Consider the following 21,686-nt stretch of genomic DNA (forward strand, 5'->3'; position numbering starts at 1 on the left):
TGTTTTTGTAGGGTACATGAAGTATTTCGTTTGGTTGAGTTGGCTTTTGGAAGTCGAAGTAATTCGCATGGATTTTCTACTGCTTTTTAGGTTTAATGAGGTTCTTTACTTTCACCAAGTTGGGTGCTTTAGCTTTTCTTTCTTTAAGGGTCTCTGCTTTCTGAGCTTCTTTCTCGTGTTTCGTTATTTCGTTTTTGTACAGCCCCAAAATCTTAGAACTAATTTTTGCTAAATGGTTTAAGGAGTTATTTCAGTGTTATTATGCTGTGTCACTTTGCCTGATTATTGTATTTTTTCACCTTGTCAGTTTAAAAGATTTTGTTTTCTTGATGATTTTAGCGATTAGAATTTTTTGCCTTGTGAGTTTTTTTTCTGGTTAAAACAACATATGGTAATTGAGTGAGCATCACGTTTCTTCTTTTGAGGAGATGTGCCGAACTTGAGTAAGATTTGTTTAATTTCAACCTTTCAACGCAATCTTTAGATTTTGTCCTGTCATTCATTCTCCTAAAAATTGGCAGCTTCAAACTCAGACAAAATCGGGCACAGATCGGTTTGGGCTGATTCGAATTTCAAAGTCAATTGTTGAAAAGACATCTCTTCTCTTGTTTTGGATGGTACTGTAGAATTTTGTACTTTGATTAGGCTGACTAGCTGGGGACCGACTAACGCCCAAAACTCTAACAAATTGAAAAGGGTGTTTTGATGGCTCTCGGACTTCTATTTGGAGGTATCTTTTGTCCCCACGTTGCTCCTGTCGGCTGTAAGAAACTCTAGTTGGAATAATGAAATGATTTGAGTAATCAAATAACATCAAATGAGTGAACAAGAAATGTAAAAGGTTACAAAATCAAATCAAAAGACAACAAGAGTTTTTATAAAATATGGTTCACAACTTTAATTTTCTATACAAATTCACAACTACCGAGCTCCAGTTCTCTGAATTCTACAGGCTGTCAATTAGGCCGCGTGATCTAACTGCGATTCTCCGGTGTTCTCTGGTGTTCTGATTTTCAGTCGCGCAAATGGTGTTCTGAATTTATGAAGTCAGTTCAATTCTCTCAACAATGTTTTTCTTATCACAACTTCTCTACAGATTAACTCCTAAGTGACAACTCTTTTATGGTACTGTTTTGGTTATGTTGCGTTTCTACTTCTTACTAACTAATCAAGCAACAACGTACAAGAAAATTCAAACAAAGCAATCTGTTCACTTCGCATTATGGACCACATTAGTTAAGCATTTCTTACGTAAAGTTTTTTATGACTTCAAAAGAACAATTGAATGACATTAACGCCTTCTATATACGTTGTTGACTTCTATTCAAGCTATTCAAACTAAAACAAAAGCAGTATCCGACAAATGACGTCACCAATTTGTCAATCGGTCAACCACTCAACTCAAGAAATTAAGCCTTATCTGGAAGTTTAAAGTCCCCCCGCGTTATCTAAAAAACAAATTTCCAAAAGCGTCATCGATGGAACTTGCCCCAAGTATATAATAACTCCTTACCAAGTTTCTTCACACTGAGGTAAATACCGGATGATAACTAACTTTTACAAATTCGATCCTACTCAGAAAATCATTATTGCACCTGCTCAACTTCTACGCCCTCCCGTTTTTGTTCCCAAAATATGCGCCTCGCAGAATGGCGTTGAATCGCAAGCCAACAATCTCACCAACGATTTGTAGGGAACCGATTTCCAAAATTCAAGTTCTAACACATTCAATTGCGACACTTTTGTGAGAAAAGTAGGATTTTCCAAAATCTACAGGCTCAAAAAGTTTCGGACAAACTCATGTTGTGTTGTTCAATTTTGTGTTAGCATCGAACGAGAAATTTTTATCTTCTAATATCTCAAAATACACAATTGGCTAGTTTTTATTTATTCAAGTTTCGGCTACAATTTTTCTGAACGCCTTTTATTCTGTTTTTCCTCATTCTCATCTTATTCTTAACTCTCGGTAAATTTGGCCAATTATCAGGAGTGGTTATCAGGTTTGTGATAAATGGCCCCCCTGTGCTGGATCTGCTTATGAATTAGTTTTCCGCTTTTCAAACTTTTGTTGTTCTATTCCTTGACTAAAATCTGAAATCAGTGTATTCTAGCGGTTTCCGATTTCTTTGAATACATATTCAAGCCATCTTCTCATTGGCATCAAAAGTACTGTTTTTCTACTGTGGCTCTTCATTCCGCTTCAACATTTTTGCTAAATTTTGTTACTTTTTGGGTGACGCTGTTCCTTTTAATATCTGAAGAGAAAGTTCAATGTCCTACTGTGCAGGAATATGGCAATTTCAACTTTTTGTCTAGGTTCTGAAAAATCCGGAATGCTCAAAAAGCATTTAAATTTTCTGATATATTTTTAGTGACCTTTTTATTCTGCCGATCAGATTGAAAACACAATGCTTGCATGTCTCTCATTGCAATTTAGTTTGTTAGGAAGCACATTTTAGTCACATTGAAAATAGGTGTAAAAAGACAGGTAGCTCTCGTTTTCTGAAATTGACAACTGAGTTTTTACGTCTCGAGTTTTCCGAATAACTACGTTGTTAGACTTTGATATTATTTAAATTGATTGTGTCTGCCCTAACCTTAACTGATCAATTTTAAGTGGAAATGAGCAAGGGGCTTTAATTTTGGTCATACCTACTTTTTTGTAAGATCACTTGGCTTTCTCGGATAAAGTTGTCTAATTCTGCTGTTTTGGGTTGTTAATAAATTGTGGTTTGTTAACTTACTGGGATTCTCCAGGTCAAAGTGTGTGCTCGAAATCGTTCTGGTTCAGACCGTCTCAGACCGGAAGCGCCTCTGATCAGACCACCCGGGCCGAAAGTGCCCCTGATCAGACTCAAACGCCAGCGACACTTGCTGTGCGCTCGAAGTCAGTTCCAAATTGGCTCTCATTAGACTCAAACGCGCTGGACTGTTTCTATGCGCTCGAACAGGCCTGCTTTCCCAGAGAGACCCACCTCCGTTCGAATTCGTCCCTGATCAGACTCAAGCGCGTTCGACAGTTTCTCTGCGCTCGAAAAGACCTGCTTTCCTGATCAGACACTTGAGCCTGGTTTTTGTCTGTGTGCTCTGCTTATCATCTCCTATAGTTGTTTGTTTGTAACTCCGCAAAAACCTGTCTCCAGCCTGGTTGAGAGAAGGAGGAGAAAAACACAACCCAGAAAATACTGGAAAAATCTCAATGGGTCGCCTTTTCAGTTTGGTTTGAGATATTTCCAACATTTGTTGGCCATTTTATCCCTTCTCTTGCACCCGAAATTATATCTGATCAGACCCACTTGGGTTCGAAATGGTTTCTGATCAGACCCAGTTACGCTTGAACCTCTTATGATCAGACTCAAGAAGTCCACTCGAACCGTTTATGATCAGACCCAGTTGCGCTCGAGCCGCCTATGATCAGACTCAAGTGCGCTCAAACCCTTTATGATCAGACTCAAGTGTACTCGAAATTGGTTATGATCCGACTCATTTGCGCTCCAAATTTGCTATGCTCAGACTGAAGTGCGCTGGAATCCTCCTCTGATCAGACTCAGGTCTGTGCAAATCCGCCTCTGATCATACTCAAGTGTGCTCGAATTTGCTTCTGATCAGACTCAAGTGCGCTCCAATCCGCCTCTAAACAGACTCAAGCGCGCTCGAATCCGTCCCTCCTCAGACTCAAGTGCGTTCATGCGCTTGAATTTGCCTTGTAATTTTGAGCTTACAATGGACTAGCGTGCGCTCGAAATGGTCTGTACCAGGACGATTTCGAGCGCTCACCTCGACCTGGGTACTATAATATTTTGTTGGTTATGTATTGGGACTACTATAACTTTCCTCTGTATTGTTGAGTAACTGTCTCTCAAATTAGTTTAATTTTTAAAGAGATTTTCTATTTGTTTGTATTAAGAAATTTATCGTGATTAGCAACAATTATTGTCGCACGGTATCGCTAATTATCATCTATTTTTAGATTTGCCTTTGAGTGCTGGAGGTCACCGCCAGTTCCCCGTGGCTCCATCATGGCATAATACCGTGTTTCTGATATAACTTATAAAAAGATTGTGATCAGAATCACATTTACTCTAAGCCATCTCTGGATAATTGCAGAGTTGCACCCATGAGCATTTAAATACGGCCCTGGCGAATCCTTCTGATTTTTTAGTCCCCAGGCAGTGCCAAGTGTCTTCTTTTGACTTATGTTAGTTAGTCCAGACATCTGTGATACTTGTTAAAAACAAATTCACTGTGCTAGATATACGACATAGAAAACGGCGGTCGAGTTAAGCATGTGAAATAATAAGAACATAAGCAAGGAAAGCCAGCTTTTAAGTCTCTCCTAAGTCTCTCCTAAGTCTCTATTCTAAGTCTCATTCATAACAAAATTGAGCACAAAAACCACATGAGCGTTTGAATGATTCTGATCGAAGGTCATTGGGGTGTGGGATCTCAACTTGGGTTCCCTTTTGAAAAAGTGGAAAGTTCAATCTCTTCTTTCGTTTTTTCTTTTCGGTTTCAAAGTGTGGTTTTTTCAATGTTCAGCCAAACGGTTTGTCGAAAGATTTGAGGAGGAAAGGTTATTTTTGAATAAATGCAGCTCAAAGCTAAAAGTTCGAAATGATTTTAACCTGACCTTTTCATGAGCTCGCCTTGTATCCCGTAATCCGTGACTGGCATGTCTCTGGCACAGATCTCCATCATGCGGGCCAGCACCTCTGGACTCACTATGCTCACCTGAAGACATGAAAACAACAGTTATAAAGATATATAAAGATAACATTGTCCAAATGTGTTAAAAACAATCAAATAAGGAATTAAAATAGATTTAAACGTTTCCAAAACAAGAGAATCCTGTTTGACTTTCATTATCTATGTCAAAACGACACAATTTAAGTTTAATTCTCTGATTGATTTTACTGTTTCAAAAATTCTAACATTTCATGAAACAATGAAACAAGGAGGCTCGTTAATGATGTTCCGACCACAGCTCATCTACACAAATGAAGAGATAATGAAAAATATATGTTTGAGTTAGAAAAATTTTTACCCACACAATTTTCTAATTGAATTACATAATGCCATGCCTCATTAAAGCGCTCACGAGATCTGCCATTAAAAAAGACTACGAGACAAAAAAATCAGCAAAAACAAAAACTTCACGGCAAAACTTTATGTCTAAATTTGAAAGCACCTTGTAAAAACGTCAAAATGCAATCAGATAAAACCTTAGCTACACAAATTTACTTTGTCTTAACACAGCAGATGGGATTTTTCTTGAATGGGACTAGGTAACAAGTCGACAAAAAGAAACAATGAGGCAAAATTCAAAAATCAATCAACATTTTTAAAAACGTTTAATAACTTCTTACGTCTCAAAAACCCATGGCCTTGATAAAGATTAAAAATTTTTTGATAAAGCAACACAAAAAAGTCATTACAAATCCGACAAGACCTGTATTTGTTTAGAACAATCCATAGAAACAAACTAAAGTTGTAGAAAACCTTAAAAAAACAATTAGATTGCAAATTATTGAAGCAATTAAAATCATTAGCTTTATCTGAATATTGTTTCTCTTATTTCAATCATTATCTATATTAATTCAGCTAAAATTATATTGAACGACTAAATAAATTCACTTGGTCCTTATTTGAAAATGATTGGGATCTCTTATTACGCGAATAAGCTAAAAAAAAATCATTTTAGAAAAGAACAACGAAAATTGAAAAATTAACAAAATTTTCTCAAAAACGAATATCATAAAATTTAAAGCTATTCGCTATAAACTGACTGCATTGTGTAACATCAGTTACTCAATCCTCAATTAGAAGCTTATGAGACCTCTCAGCGTTTTACGACTACAAAAAGAATAAAAAACAGTCAAAAACACCAAAGTAAAAAAAAGAAGGAAAAATTTCGCAGCCGTAAAAAGTGCGAAAACTTTCTATCTTTAAATATTCTTTAACAGTTTTTTTGTTCAATAGAATGATTTCAGAAAATCAACAAATATCAACATGTATATGAAAAACACGAAACTTTTTTGGAAAACACGTAAAATCAACCCATTAAATTCAATAGAACTCAAAGGAAATCAATAAATACGCTGAGTTATACCTCAATGGCACGACTATGACGTTTGCCACTCTTAGGTTATCAATGAGACATCACAATAAGTTTAATGGTTTTGAAAATAACAACAAATACAGGCAAAAACCAAAAATTCAATAGAAAAGTGCAAGAAATTGTCTAAGCCATTTGAACCATAAGCTTTGCTCTGAACTTTTCTCTATGATCTATTAAACATTTTTCTAAGCAAACAAAAATTATCAGCATTATGTTAATCTTATAAGGTTTCAAAAGGAACCAAAATAATGAGAGAAAAGTATCCAAAAATTAAAAAAAAACTTATGAAAACTCGTGGCATTGAAGTCATAATAATCAATAGTTAGAAGCCAAAATTGCTATACAGATTATTTTGGTTGCATTAGAAAAGATGAAGGTCCTGTCAATACTCGAAATGACAGAGTTCAAAAAAAGTAAGTTTGAGTTCGGTTAATGTTCAAAAAGAATTCGAATTTTTTAAGTCTTAACAGCCATTAGCTGTCCACTCAAAGCACAAGATAGGTTCAATTACTCTTCATTGAGGAACCTATTGCACTTTTAGTCAATGAGTCTATGCTATAGGACTTCAAAAGTTTAGTAAAATCTCAAACGAAATGAAGTGAACGAATAGTATAAGTGAACGAAATCATGTCAAATGTCCTGTGTTCACACAAAACTTTAAACCTCGATAACTCCTCAGAAAAAAACAAAAATCAACAAATATATTCGGAACAAATATATTCTAGTTTCGCCTTCTTATTCCAATATTGGAGAATGTGCTTGCCAAAATCACGTCTCTGCTATCATCTTAAAGTTTTTCCAGCTAGTGTTATCATCCAAAACGTGGGTTAAAGATTACGAAAAAGCTGTATTTTGAAAAATTGGAGGACCATACAGGCCTTATTTAAACATTTTCATCATTTTCCGAATACTTAAATTAGTCAATAAGGGAAAATGAATTTGAGACAATTTATGCTTTTAAGGGTTTTTTTGCTCTAATCCCATTTAATGGGGGATTCTATATGCTCAACTGGGTTTTTGTTCTGTGCAAAGTAACCGGTCGCTACGTGGGAGAGAATTGAGTGGTATCATTAGAGAGCTTAGAGCGTAGAATATAATAATTGGAGGGTTTTTGAACTTCGTAATATTCGAGGAGTTATCGAACTTTAATTTTGTGCAAGTGTTTGGCTGACTTTTACCATTTTGTTTTACTTTTTCACTTTTTTATAGAAAACAGGTTTGCTGAATTCTTTGGCTTAACTTCCTCTGCAAAAAAATGGCTTAGTTTTGGTTTGGAATTTCAGCTCTTCTCATAAAGAATGTGTAGGTTCACATGTAGGTTCAATTCACAAGTACGTTCAAAAGTAGGTTCAATTTTTATACTAATTCGTTAGTTCATTAAAAATTTCTGCTTTTTTAGAGCTTTTGAATATTTAAAAAAAAACAAACTTAGTGTAGACAATAATAATGGTTGGACTTTAGCCCGGAGTTTGTTACAGAATATAATAATTAGACTCAATTATTTAGGAGAACTTATTCAATTTTGTCGGAGACTCTATATTCTTTGAAACTTATAAAAGTAAATTTAAGCATCATTAGTTGAAATATTTTAAACTAAATTTCAAATGGCTTAGTTTGCATCTTCTGAATTTTTTTCACAAAAAATACCGTTTTATACAAAAATAGAAAAATCAATTACACATTGAATATTATTTCTCATTTAATTAACCATTTTGTCGTGTCTGTCGTCATTCGCTATTGTGGTTGCATTACAAAGGGTAACGTTGACTGAAAATCTAGTTGTAGATAATTTTTTTCCTGAAAATTTACCAAAGTGTTAATTGTTCTTTACCAAAGTGTTAATAAAGTGTTAATACACTTTACCAAAATGTTAAAATTTTTTTTGCTCCGCACTAAAAAAAGTTTTCATAGACAGTTTGTCAGTAGTGTTGTTGCAAATCCAGCAATCAGAAAACCAAAACTGTTTGAGTATTTGTTTCATGTTTTTCTATATCAGTTCAACAAATTGCAAGTGTATTTGAATTTTACAAATTTGGCAAAATTATTGCTAAAAAGCGCGATGAAGTTTTCGCAGCCAATTACAGCTTAATTAGAAGTTTGAGCAATTACTATCAATTAAATCAATGTTTTGACCAATCCGTTCTAATGTTTTCCGCCACCTTGACATTAAATAACAACCAAAGAAAAACCGACGATTTGAACAGTTTAAAATCCGTGTTTTAAAGGAAGCGTTCGTAAATTCCTATTGTAGTAATAACACTAAAAATTCCAATAGCATTACTGCTGAAATGTTGCTATCTTTACTTAAATTTACTTTGTCTTGTAACTACTTTTATATAAGTCAGTTAATGAAATAAAAGTTTGCTTGTTAAACAAGAAAACAAATCTTTGCAAAAGCAGAAATTTTTTGCCAATTGCATGGGTCTGTGCCAGTACAGGCTATGGGCCCTTCCAGTAGGATGTTATTTACAGTTTTGTGATTAATCGAAGGAAGATGTTGGAAGGATACACTTGAATAAAAATTGACATTTATCTGCTTTCTTTCAATCTTTTCTTTATTTTTTTTAGCTCAATATTGCTTAGGATATGGAATGGGTCTTCAAAATATTGTGTTCAACTCCATATTGCGGGGTAATTTTGTTCAGCTCCAGATTACGGGTGTTAGTTAGTCTTTTAAGCAACCTTAAAAATCAAAAGCAGCAGATCTAACACGTAACTCCGTAATAACTCAGTTGCGCAATAAATTTAATCTTCAGTTTCACACTATTATAAAGTAAGGGATCACAGATCAATTTCTGATACATTTTTCAATTCGCTATTCTGCACCTTTTCATAAAAACTCAAGTGATTTGGAAAACCACGTAAGATCTTTCCAAGATCCTGAAACCCGTAGTGCGGTTCTTGGAAAATCCAAAATTTTTTTATATGAATTATATAACAAGTTTACAAAACTGTTTAGGTTCAATTTCTTATATTAAGGTGAAATCTTCTTGCGAGCCCTTTTTATTATTTAAACTTTAAAAACATTTAAATTGTTTCTAAAATTAATTTTGCAAACTGAAATATAACATTTGTTTAGTTCCTAATAGATAACAAGTTCAAAAATAATGCTTAGTAAATGAGAAGCTATGCACTTTTTCTCTACCCAAATTAATCAGACTATTTTTTTACAATTGAACCTTGAGTTAAGGTCATGACATAGTAGAGTATCATAAATATTGTTTGCATATATGGTTGAGATATGAGAGCGGAAAAATTACAGAGTAAGCATTACTTTGTGTCGAACAATGATATCAAACAAACCCCCAGTTCGCGCACTTCTGGAAGACTACAGTTTTTGAGATATTTGATGCCTAATAATATTTTTTTTCCATACAATAAGGGGAATTATACAGCACCTAATCTGATTCAAGAGCTTTTAAAGCCATTTTGCCTAATACAGAAAAGTTGCTGCCTCCACTACAAATCGCAGTACGGCGCGTCTAAAGAATTTGAAAAAAATATTAATTTGGATAGTTGGGTATAAAAAACAGCTCTAGAAACAAACGTACGCATTAATTGAATTGAACAGTTTCTTTGAATTTGTCCTTCACAATGAGAGGAAGCAGAAAGCCGAAAATTGAATAACCGCAACAAACGCCCACAGTATCCACAGTTATTACACGATCAGCACTGTCGTTCATGATTATACAATATCTAATTTCCACGATTGTTATCAACGTGCCAACAGGGCCGAAATGAACGAAAGCCTAATTGGTACAAAATTGTAAAATATTCGCCCGCAATATTAATTACTGGTTAAAAAGACAATTAGCTGTTTTCAGCTACTTATATAACGGCTCGGAAGAACTGCGAAAAGTCTCTGAATTGTGTCCTATGTAAAGACTAATTGCACGACAATAAAACGTTAGACTATTTGAATGGTTTTTTGAAGAATTGAATGCTCAAGTTTTGGATAATTAATGCATTTATTCGTAAATACTAATGAATCTAGGCATATTTTGTCATTGCATTGCAGGGTTAAAATTTCAGTTTCTCAACGTAACATCACTGCCCGGGTTGCCCATCATACAACTTTCCTTGATTTCATACAAGGTCATATATGATCCCCGGTAATCATACAAGGTCATATATGATTTGTATGATTTCCCGGTAATCATACAAGTTTCATACAAAAAATAAAAATAGTTGTCAACCACTCTAGTCGTAACAGCTATAACGCTCAATCAGTAAGAAACACACCGAAGTCAACCAACGACGAGTTCTTGAGTTTCATTTTTCCCTGTAATCATACATGGTCATATAGGATTTGTATGATTTCCCGGTAATTATGCAAGTTTCATACAAAAAAAATAGCTGTAAACGGGTAAATGACTCCAATCGTAACAACTATAACGCGCTTTCAATAAAAAACAAAACAGAGTCACTCAATCGATGAGTTCTTGAGTTTCATTTTTCCCGGTAATCATACAAGCTCGTATATGATTCGTATGATTTCCCGGTAATCATGCAAGTTTCATACAAAAATGGAAGTTAGTTGTAAACTACTCAAATAGTAGCAGCAATAACACTCAATCAGTAAAAAAAATACACCAGAGTCAACCGAACGACGAGATCTTGAGTTTTATTTTTCCTGGTAATCTATTATTGCAATTTTTTTTCTTAATGTTTCTCGTAAGTTGACAACTTTGAGTGTTTCTTATTGCCCCGCAGTATTGAATCAAATTCAACAAAAGAGCCTTGTCAATGAAGTCTTATAGCTGGCAAAATTAAACTGTATTTCTGAAACCGACTGCAAAATTATCACTGATCAATTCAGAAAGTTGAACATTTTTTTCCCTTATGAATAGACGTTGGAATTTTTTTCTTATATCTTCCGAGGTATTGCATCAAATTTGTTAATTGTACACGCATTGAGTTGTTCTCAATTCTTTCTTATTGCATTTTGATCCTGCATTTACCAACAGGCCGGACAAAAAATTTATTACAATGACAACTCCGAAAAACGCTTTCTAAACATTAGGTGAGGCCCTCCAGTGTTTTGGCCAATCGAATTCTATTCGGTCAAACTACAGGATTTCAAATGTGAGTAGCAATTTTGAGTAAGAGGTTTTCGAAATGTCACTGGTTATTTCAGAACCTAGGTCTGGGAGTGACAAAGCGTTGACCTAAATTGAAAATGTGATTAGTTATTGTCATGGTTGTCGACAAAAGGCCCCAGAAATTTTTTTACAAAATGTATATTTCCACCGTCATTCTGAATTGTACAATTTATGTTGAAGTTCCGCAAAAAAGTACGGGTCTTTCCCATTATAGCCCCCCCCCCCCCTCAGCTTAGTGGTCAGATAGCCCCCCCCCCCCCCCCAGCGAATCATGGTAATTATACTATAATGGGCGGCTGTAATTTCAGGGGGAGCTATAATGGGAAAGACACAAAAATACTTAGGTTTTTTTAAGAATGTCGAGCCATTGTGCTGTCCGCATGCTAGACAAAAACGTGAAAGTGCAAAAAACTCAACACTAAATACTTCGAGTGGATTAGAGCACCGCCTCGAACAAAAAAATGCGTTATCAGCAAGCCTGACATTTCTTAAATTGCAAAATATTTATTTAAAAAATTATTTTCGAAAAACTTGTAAGAGACCGTGAGATTTTGCGCGAAGTTTGTGTCTCATTTTAAACTAACATTTATAGAGATAATTAATACTTATAATACAATTGTAGCGATGAGCGATACAAAAAATACCTGTGGTTGCTGACTGTCCGGGTGGAATGGCTCCATAGTATGAAGAGTGATTCGTGGCTTGGAGGTCACATTCAGCACAATTGACCTCTTGTACGACCTCTTCCTGTTAGGGTCATCTTCTATAAACAATTTCAAATACGAAACTCAAAAAACTGAGCATTTTCGTAAATACAGACAATAACTTTTGGACAAGCTAAAGTAATCAAACAATATTTTGAAGCTTCTATTTGACAGCGATAAATGATAAAAAACGATACAGATCAACTGTCCGAGCTCAATCGGTGTGTTTCATCTCTGTTATGAGCTTTTTGAGATGGACCACTAAAAACTTATCTAAACTAAATAAAAAGTTATCGAAATGTATTTTGTATCGTCTTAGAACTTTAGCTCGATTATTTCGATCTTGTATGACTCCTGTGTGATTTAGGTATTTCATGTTGACAATGGCCGTACATATAACTTGCTGTTTGAAATTAATAGTTTCCTCCTGCAGTTTGTTGTCAAAAAATGACACAGGGTGAAATTGAGGAGGGATTATCTCAAAAAGAACTGAGGTTCACCATCGAATCTTTGCCATAGGAGACAAGGACGTGAATTTTTAAAAATTGGTGGTTTTCTGGCAACTTTCATCTTCATCGGAAAATCCTCGTGGATGAAAAATTTATGAAAGTCAATATTTTACTTCAGGTTTTAATTAAATGCTGATATTTCTTCCTTTTTGCTCTCAAATTTCTTTTACAGTTGTTGAACTTTATTAAAAGATTCATTAACTTTTTTTCAAATTTAGCGCTGGAAAGACAACAGCTCTTACAATCTGAAGAAAAATGAGGCCTCAATTGAATAATGGCGCAGGTGAAAATCTCAGCTCTGAAGGTATCCCATTTTCAATAATTAAATTGAAATAAATTAAAGCGAAATTGTTTCGAGCATTTCGTTAAACAATACTTTACTAGTTTTCCTAATGGTAGTATGTTGCAAAGAGTAGCAAAAGAAAGCATCTCATTTATGACAGCAAAAGAAAGCATCTCATGAAACCTCAGAAGCCAATATTTTGTCTTCATTTAGTATATCTATTCGTTGTGAAGAAAAGTTATAAACTTTTAAAGTTATAGAGAAAATAATGAACTCGATTGGTTGATTTTACAGCCGTTCGCATAAGAAATTGAGAGGACATCTAAAATAAAAATCTTTACGAAAGTCTTTCCTTGTCGAAAGAAAAAATTACAGAGGAGAAATCAGCTATACTTAGTCCAACAAGCTGCTACAGCTAAGCAAAATCGGGCGGGCTCAAGTGCTTTTTTCAAGGGCACATCAGCCTTGGTTTTCATTCTTACAGAAAATGAAGTCAAATGAACCACGACATCAATATTCAGAAGACTGTTGTAAGAGATTTAAATCCTCAAAAGAGAAATTCAAATTCATTAAGAATAAAAACTGAAAAGATAAATAACAATCTAAACATCATTGAAATCGATGAATACGGTAAAAAAAAATGAGAGACAAAAACCAATCTATAAACCTATAACAAAAATTTCAGAGAAATGGGCATCTATATGGGACAGGTTGTTCACTGAATTTTGAAAAAGAGCAAAATTTCGGAATTTTCAACTCGAGAACTTTTATTTTGATGGAAATCTTTAACAAAATTGTGACAACCTAGCCCAGAAAAAGGCAACAAGCCAGGGATGCACAAAAGCACGGGCACTGAACGCCCGAAATTACGCTATTGCATTACATCATATTATATTCAACAATTGTGTTAAAAAAAGTTTTCCCAACAAATTGAAAGGACGTAATTATTACACCAATTCAGAAAAAGGAGCTCTCTTTGTTTCAAATAACTACCGTCCTATTTGCATCACACCAATTTTTGCAAATTTTTTGAAAGACTTTTACTCTGTCAGTCAGCATAATATCTTAAATAAAAAGTTTTGGACAAAAAGAAATTGAACTTCCATTCTAAAAAGTCTTCAACTGATGCTGTGCTTAACTTTATTGAAAAATAAAAGCAAACATGGAAAGCTTTGAGTTCAATATCACATGAAATGTTTCTCAAGATGGCTGAAAATCTCAATATCTGTCAATGAAAATTTTTTTTGTCTGTAATGTTTCTCTATACGAACACAATGCGTTAAGTTCAACATTGAGCACCCTGAAAAACATTGCTAGGACGTTTTTGTCAACACTTTTTCCAAATAAACTGGAAAAATAAAATGACATTGTTTAATTTGCGGATGTCATTAGTCTTCTTCAGAATTGAAAGTCGTAAACAAATTTTTTTCAGTTAAAACAGACAAAATGTGAAAGAGAATAAACTTACTTTAAATGCGGTTGAAACAGAGTTATTACTTTATACAAATCATGCTAATTCAGTTCCAGTTTTCTTGAACGGTGATGTTATGAAATCAGCTCATGCTTGTTGTTATCTAAGAGAACAAATTGATTCAAAACTAACTTTTGAAAATCACCTAAATTCGGTTTTATGTAAGAACGCTAAGGCTATCTGTTCGTGTATCTTGTAAAAAACCAAATTCATTGAGCAGTAAATTTGATGTTTTCAAATCAATTGTTTTCTATCATCGTTTTTTCAACGGAGTGCCCATTCAAACTCTCAACATAATCGGCATAAATAGGCAAATTAACTGGAATGAAAGCTAGCCGTTTTCGACAAGATTTTTACCACTCTACTGATCATTTCATTAAACATTTCATCAAGGCAGTCAAATTTTTTATATCAAAAATTGGCTAAACGAAACGTCAAATAAAAACAGTTTATTCTGGAACCTCCAAAAGTTTTACTATAGTTTCCAGTTCTGTAAAAACAGGACAAAACAAGATAACAAATCAAATTATTAACAAGAGAACAAAATTGCTGGAGTAACTAATCCTGAAAATTGTTCAAAAATGGAACACATTGCCTTCTTCAGCAAAAAATTTTTAGGAGTAGAACCTATTTTAGAGGAAGAAAAGTGCAGCTGAGAACAGGCCGCAGTAGCCTAATGCTATTCCGCAGCGATCACGCAGGAACCAAAATTACTGTTAATAAACCTGTTTTAGAAATCTTTTTACCGAGTTTCTGCTAGATCAGTATCAGAAAATATCAATTAACAGAGAAATAGGAGCGGTCAAGTCCCACTTTTACCTACGAACACGATTAGCCACAATTTTAAGATTATAATAATAATAAAAATAGTGATGTTGTGATTAATTTACTTAATGCTTGTAAGCATGTGGGTTACAATCAGAATAATTTACAAACTGAGGTAAAAAAAAATCTTTATTTTGGCATGCACTTTTATACTCATATGTGAAGACAATTTAACTTGGTATTGCGTGACGGGAATGAAGGGAAGAGGTACCAATGTTTCATGTCTTTGCCAGGCTTTTAATAAAGAGTCCAATAAGACTGCATCTGAATTAGCTTACACGAAAGACAAATCGAATCTCTTTCGACCCGTTGGTTGCCAACATGGGGTATTTGGGTTAAAACCAGGAGTAATATTAGTTGTTGTAGTGTTGTTATCGACAATGCTCGCTGCAAGTTGTTCTACAAGCGCTGCTATGACTCTATTAACATCTACTAAGCCCATAAAATCGGTCTGGAGGCAGTTCAATTCTGAGACTTCTTAATCATAAACGATCTCATGCACACTGGTTTTCAATAGAACTTAAAAAAGCAGAAAGAGCTTCCAAACAGCTACACGAAAGGCTGTTGCTTCAGACGTCATCAGTAAGGCGGAATCCAATCAACTGCGAGGACGAAGGAACGTACACTTGACATGGACATAGGTTGAACAAGATCATGGCGAGTCAACAACAGTTGATTTAAGAGCATCCCACAACAGTATGTCAACGGGTCTTAATCAAATGATTGAGTTCCAGACCAAAAGCTTCACCAAGATGCTGGAGCAGCAAGAGCGACATCATCATGTAGAAGATTCTTGAGACCCAGACCAGATTTCTATCAGATTCAAGTCAATGTAGAATTCAGAACAGAAGTCCGAGAAAACCTGAACGCTTTCGGCCCAGAAAGTTTCCAATGCAGGGCTATAATTGCCAAGAGTTTGGGCAGTTGCCAAATCAGTGTCCGAAGAATGAAACAGTACAACCGGGTATATCCATGAACTCATACACCGATAGACAACCAAATGTGAAAAGCATTTTACAGCGAGCGAACCCAGAACTAGTGAGCGGTATCAACAAAGCTCAGGCGGAAGCAGTTTCGGGATCCACAGTCTACGTAAAAATTGATGTGGACGGACAAAAATACAAAGCCTTTGTGGACACTGTGAGCAATGTGAACACTCTATTGAAAAAGATATTCACAGTATGAGCAGCGTTCCAAACTCAAGACTTTCCGAAAACAAGTTCTTTGGGCCATGAATGATCCTTTCGAAATACTCAGCGTTTTTGCTGCCGAAGTAACGTCAGAGACCGGGGTTAAATTGAAAGCCGATTTTCTGGTGATCCCAAACACATATGTACATTTGATACCTGAAACTCAGATGATGGACGAAAACTTGAGCAAACTCAATTGGTGCAGCACGAAATTAACACAGGTGATACGCTGCCCATCAAATCTGCTCCCCATAGACTCTCACCTGGCAAATTGACCGTGGTTAAGAAGGAGATTTGAGACATGCTGAAGTGAAACATTATCAGACCACCAAACAACACGTACAGTGCAACAATCGTTCCCATCACCAAGAAGGAAGGGAGCAACCGATTGTGAACCGACTTCAGACAACTCAAAGAAGTAATGAAGAAGAATGCCTTTTCTCTTCCTCAAATTGACCAGATAGTGGATCATCTGCACGGTGTAACAGTTTGCTCAAGCCTCGACCTGGCCTCAAGATTTTGGCAAGTTCCGTTGGCTGAGAGTGCCATACCAAAAACTGCGTTTTTCACCCCCGAGGAAGGACATTACGAGTACCTCAGACTTCCATTTGTGTTGTGAACGAGCCAGAAAGTTTCCATCAACTTATGAAAAGCATTTTCAATGAATACGTCTTCTCATTTGTTCTCATAATCCTGGCCGACGTTCTGGAGTTTAGCAATGTGGAAAAAAACGAAAAACATATGCTCCTAGTTTTTCAAGAGCTTCGAAAAGCCAATCTCAAACTCAAGACAAAGAAATGTCACCTCCTTCGAGAATCCGTAACCTACCTAGGATCTTTACCGACGTGAGGTCCTTTATTGACTTTTTCGGTTACTACAGGCGTTTCAAGACTTTGCCGGGATAGCATAACGTCGTCACCAGATAGCAAAACAGAACAGTAGTTTCGCTTGGAACCCTAAATGCCGTAATGCGTTTGAAAAAATGAAAGTGACTTTGATTGAATGCTCAGTACTGAAACATCCTGACTGTGACTAATTATTTTGAAAAAGCACGTGCGCTTGAGGGTACAAACAGAATGCATCCACTAAGTGGGTTTCACAAACGGATGAGATCCTGTTTTTTTTTTAAAAAAAACATTTTCACAGACCAGTCAATAAATATTACAACACGGTTGTTATTGGCATCGAGAATTGCAGGATGAGGCGATGCACGCCACTATGCCGTGATTGGACTAAAAGTTTATCACACTCTTCAACCACCAGTGCTTAAATAGTAGCAGAGGGTGATAAAGGAGTGTTATAAACTCTTAGTCTAATGTCGAAACGGAATTCGCATTGTTAATTGGCGTTAATTTGTTATCTAATGGGTAATTTACTCAACTGTTGTCATCACAATGAGAGTTGATTAAAAGTATAACTACGTTTGTTATCGCCCTCTTGAAGCTATTCAACTACTCGGGTTCACTTCGAGCTGGATAATTTCTCACATAGCCGTAACAACCGTGCGAATGTTTTTTATTTATCATGGCAAGGTTAAAAAACGTATGTTTTTTTCTGACTTCAATTAAATTACTAAGCTGTGGGAAGAGGGTGCTTTATAATTGAGAAGTTTTTTTCTGAGGCAAGTTTTTTTAATAACTTATGGCAGAAGAATGATGGAAGCAACATTAATTGAGGACAGAAATGACCCGATTGAATTTTGTCCATTGTGTTGTCTACGTTTTTGGGGCTCTCAGTCCTCGGAGACGCAATCCTGAAACTTTCTTTTGGCCGGAGTATTTTAGCTACCGCAAATAAAACGTAGAAGAATGATGGAAGCAACATAAATCGGAAGTTTGGTTCAAAATCTTATTCTTTAACTATTCCATTTTGCTGTGAAAAAACAATTTGACTGAACAGCTAGAACTTTTTATTCTAAAATAATTGCAATAAACAGACATATTTTTTTCGCTTCAGTATAATCACTAAAGGGGATAGGGGTCATTATGTGAACGCTTAATTGAATACATTCTACCCCCTCCCTTTTTCCCCATAGTTGCAATTTATGAGTTGTTAAATAGCATGTGACAATGAAAAAGTTAAAACATGCGACTGGGATGGTGCGTAAATATGCCTACTAATTTTGGTAGGGGACAGAAATGGTCCGATTGAATTTTTTTCATTGTGTGTTGTCTACGTTTTTGGGGCTCTCAGTCCTCGGAGACGCAATCCTGAAACTTTCTTTTGGCCGGAGTTTTTTAGCTACTGCAAACAATACGTAATGTTTCCGAGTATGTTTCTGAATGTACTGTGTCATCTGATCAAAACGTTTTAGTTTTATTTGCATTTTAGCCCTCAAATGCCGTTCAGGTGTGCCGTCAATTAAACTATCAAAAATGAATTATAAAAGCAACATACTGTTTCCTGTGATAAACACGTGTGGTCTTTCCCATTATGTGTTCTCTACTTTTTTCTGGTTTCTCTGTCCTCGGAGACGCAATTCTAAGACTTCCGTTTGGCCAGAGTATTTTAGCTACTTCAATTAAAACGTAATAATTTCGAATATGCTTCTGAATGTACTGTGTCCTACGAGACAGTATATTCAGCAATACATTCGGAAACATTAAGTTTCTTTTGCAGTAGCTAAAATAGTACGCCGAAAGAAAGTTTGAGGATTGCGTCTCCAAGGACTGAGAGCCCCGAAAACGTAAACAACACAAAATGGGAAAAAGCACACGTGTTTATTACAGGACACAGTATATTCCAAAACAAAAAGAACAAACGCAAGTTGCCTTTGTCCTTAATTTGTCATAATTTAATAGAAGGCACACCCGAATAGCCGTTGAGGGCTAAAATGCAAATAAAATTAAATTTTTATATCAGAGGACACAGTACTTTTAGAAACATAATCGGAAACATTACGTTCAATTTGCAGTAGCTAATAAACTACAGCCGAAAGAAGGTTTCAGGATTGCGTCTCTGAGGACCAAGAGCCCCGCAATCGTAGACAACACATGATAGGAAATTCCACACGTGTTTATTACAGGACACAGTATATTCCAAAACAAAAAAAATCAAACGCAAGTTGCTATTATCATTCATTTGTAATAATTTAATAGACGGCACACTTAAACAGCCAATGAGGGCTAAAATGCAAATAAAACTAAAATGCTTTATCAGAGTTCTGGTAAAAATATTTTAGTTTTATTTGCTTTTTAGCCCTCTAGGGCTGTTTAGGAGTGCTGTGAGGGGCTGGGGTTCTGTATTGCCACCTTATATTGCCACGAGGGGAGGGGCTGGGGTTCTGTAAAATGAAACACCCAACATGTCAAGAGAATTAAGATTTCTTATTTTTGTGCCCCATTTTGTGGTACCTATAACTTGCACCCTAAGCTAACGATGAATGAGCTATGTATTTCAGAGTTATGTACTGTTCCGTTTTCTATAAATAGGTGTGAGCGCATGAGGTAGTGGGTTGTCGCCGATAACAGAAAAGATCCGAGAATTTATTCATTAATTGTTTCTTAGGAAAGGAGGTGTGAGAATGAGGAACTTGTAAATAAACCTGGCGTCCTTATAAGGGAAAAAATCATCAAATTGATACACTTTAATGAATTTTTGAACTCATGAACTAATAATCCAGAACAGGATCTTTTCCGTTTGTGCCCCCCAGCTTAGTGGGCGCATATTATTTGCACCCCCCAGACGCACGTGCAATATTTTTACATAGTGAATTACTATGTAATGGCACGTGCTCTGTAACTGGGGCGCATAACGTACTGGGGGGCACAAACGGAAAAGATCCGATTTTTTTACGGAAAACAATTTTTTTTCGACCCCCGTGCCCTTGTAATAAACATTCTGAAACATTTAAAACCAACCTGTGAGCCCTGTATTGTCGAAGTCGGTGGCAATCGACATGCTGATTGTTGCCACACTAAAAGCATCACTCGCAGCCGGATTTGATCCGACTTGCTCGTACTGCTGCGTACTCGAACTAGTCGCCCCGTCAGTCATCGTATCTGGTTGGCCGCGACTTGACTTGTTCACACTTGGGTTCTGCTTGCTCGTTTTGCTGCCAGTACTTGCCACTTCTGCCTGTTTGGCTGCTCTTTTGGCGTCGCATTGTTTCTGATACATTTCGGCAACACGCCGAGTTTGTTCACAAAGGTGAACTACTTAAATAGAAATTAGAGACCTTTAGGCGAATAGCTTCTCTTCTATATTCAAGATGCGACTACATTGTGAAGGACTTGAATTTGTTACTGCCGAGAATTTGTTATCTCAACTCTTCCATTATCGGTCCGCTAAAATTGTAATACTACAAAATGATTTAGCTCTCAATCGGGTATTTTCAAAACACGTCTTTCAAAACTTTAATTACCCCTAGTCGGAAAAAAGTTTATCTTGCAAGATCTTGCAAGGTTCTGGCAGAATCTTGCAAGACGGTGCACCGTCTTGCAAGAATTTCTTCCAAAATCTTGCAAGATCTTACAAGATAAACTTTTTTCTTACAAGAATCTTACAAGATACGCTTTTTCTTTCAAGAATCTTAAAAGATACACTTTGCCTTAGTATCCGAAAATTCTTTCCCATTATAGCCTTGTGAAATCATAACGCTAAAGGGGGTTATTACGCTTAAGGGGGATATCATTACATCCACGGGAAAGGGGTTATGCGTTATATGCCCATTGAGGGGGGGGGGATTCTGTACTAGCTCGCAGTAGAAATCTTCTCTTTCCCATTAGAGCTCCGCGACCCACTTTTCTTTCAGAATCTACTTTTCTTTTCCGTTTGTGCCCCCCAGCTTGTGGGTGCATATTATGTGCACCCCCAGTCGCACGTGCCATATTTTGCATAATGATTTACTGTGTAGTGGCACGTGCTCTGTAATGGGGGGGGGGGGGTGCATAACGTATTGGGGGGTGGGGCACAAACGGAAAAGATCCATCAAGGGTTATAATTGAAATTTGGATAATACAAAAAACACCAAATGAGTAGCTCTATTTCGCTATGAGTTGCCACTTATTGAGCTAAATCATTTCTGCGTACAAAAATTTAGATAAAAATGCCTCTGAATGTACAGTTGGTTGATCTCACTTCTGGTGCTCTGTTCAAAAGTTCTGGCTTCGAAAGTCCCATAAATGCACGTGCTTCTATGTATATCTCATTTAAATGAAAGAAACATATTTTACTGACGTTGAGAACTGGCTTCCATTCCCCATCAACATGAAAACCCCTGTGTCTCAAATCGGTACATGGATATTGATCTATAGCAATAAAGTTCAGGTAGAATGTGTGACATTACAGGAGCCTTTGTCTGTCAATTAAGTTAAAAAGGTCTCTTTCACACTATCACTACAAGTCAACATATCGGCTTCCATTACCCAATGGATCTAATGTGTTTCGCCCCCCCCCCCCCGTGTTTTTTATGACCCCTGGTTACAAATTGTATGTTGTTAAATAGCATGTTACTATGTAAGAAAATGGCACGTGCTCCTGGGG

At 36.1% G+C, this 21,686-nt stretch overlaps 1 protein-coding gene across 4 annotated transcripts in view; it reads right to left on the bottom strand.

Moving 5' to 3' along the window:
- Positions 1-21,350, bottom strand: part of LOC142348143 (uncharacterized) — a 55,435-nt gene extending 34,085 nt beyond the window's left edge. For 3 of the 4 annotated variants that reach the window (XM_075399352.1, XM_075399351.1, XM_075399349.1), the window contains exons 1-4: positions 21,234-21,350; positions 20,063-20,488; positions 11,865-11,983; positions 4,631-4,731 (exon numbers count right to left, since the gene is read on the bottom strand). In XM_075399352.1, the coding sequence (XP_075255467.1) occupies positions 4,631-4,731; positions 11,865-11,983; positions 20,063-20,321 (479 nt within the window). In that variant the 5' untranslated portion in view covers positions 20,322-20,488; positions 21,234-21,350. Of the gene's footprint in view, positions 1-4,630; positions 4,732-11,864; positions 11,984-20,062; positions 20,503-21,233 lie in introns of all 4 variants that reach the window. The other variant, XM_075399350.1, reaches the window with a different exon arrangement.
- Positions 21,351-21,686: the final 336 nt, after the last annotated feature.

The sequence above is a fragment of the Convolutriloba macropyga genome, chromosome 10, assembly GCF_964194025.1.
Source record: "Convolutriloba macropyga chromosome 10, txConMacr16.3, whole genome shotgun sequence".
Taxonomy (NCBI): Eukaryota; Metazoa; Xenacoelomorpha; order Acoela; family Convolutidae; genus Convolutriloba; species Convolutriloba macropyga.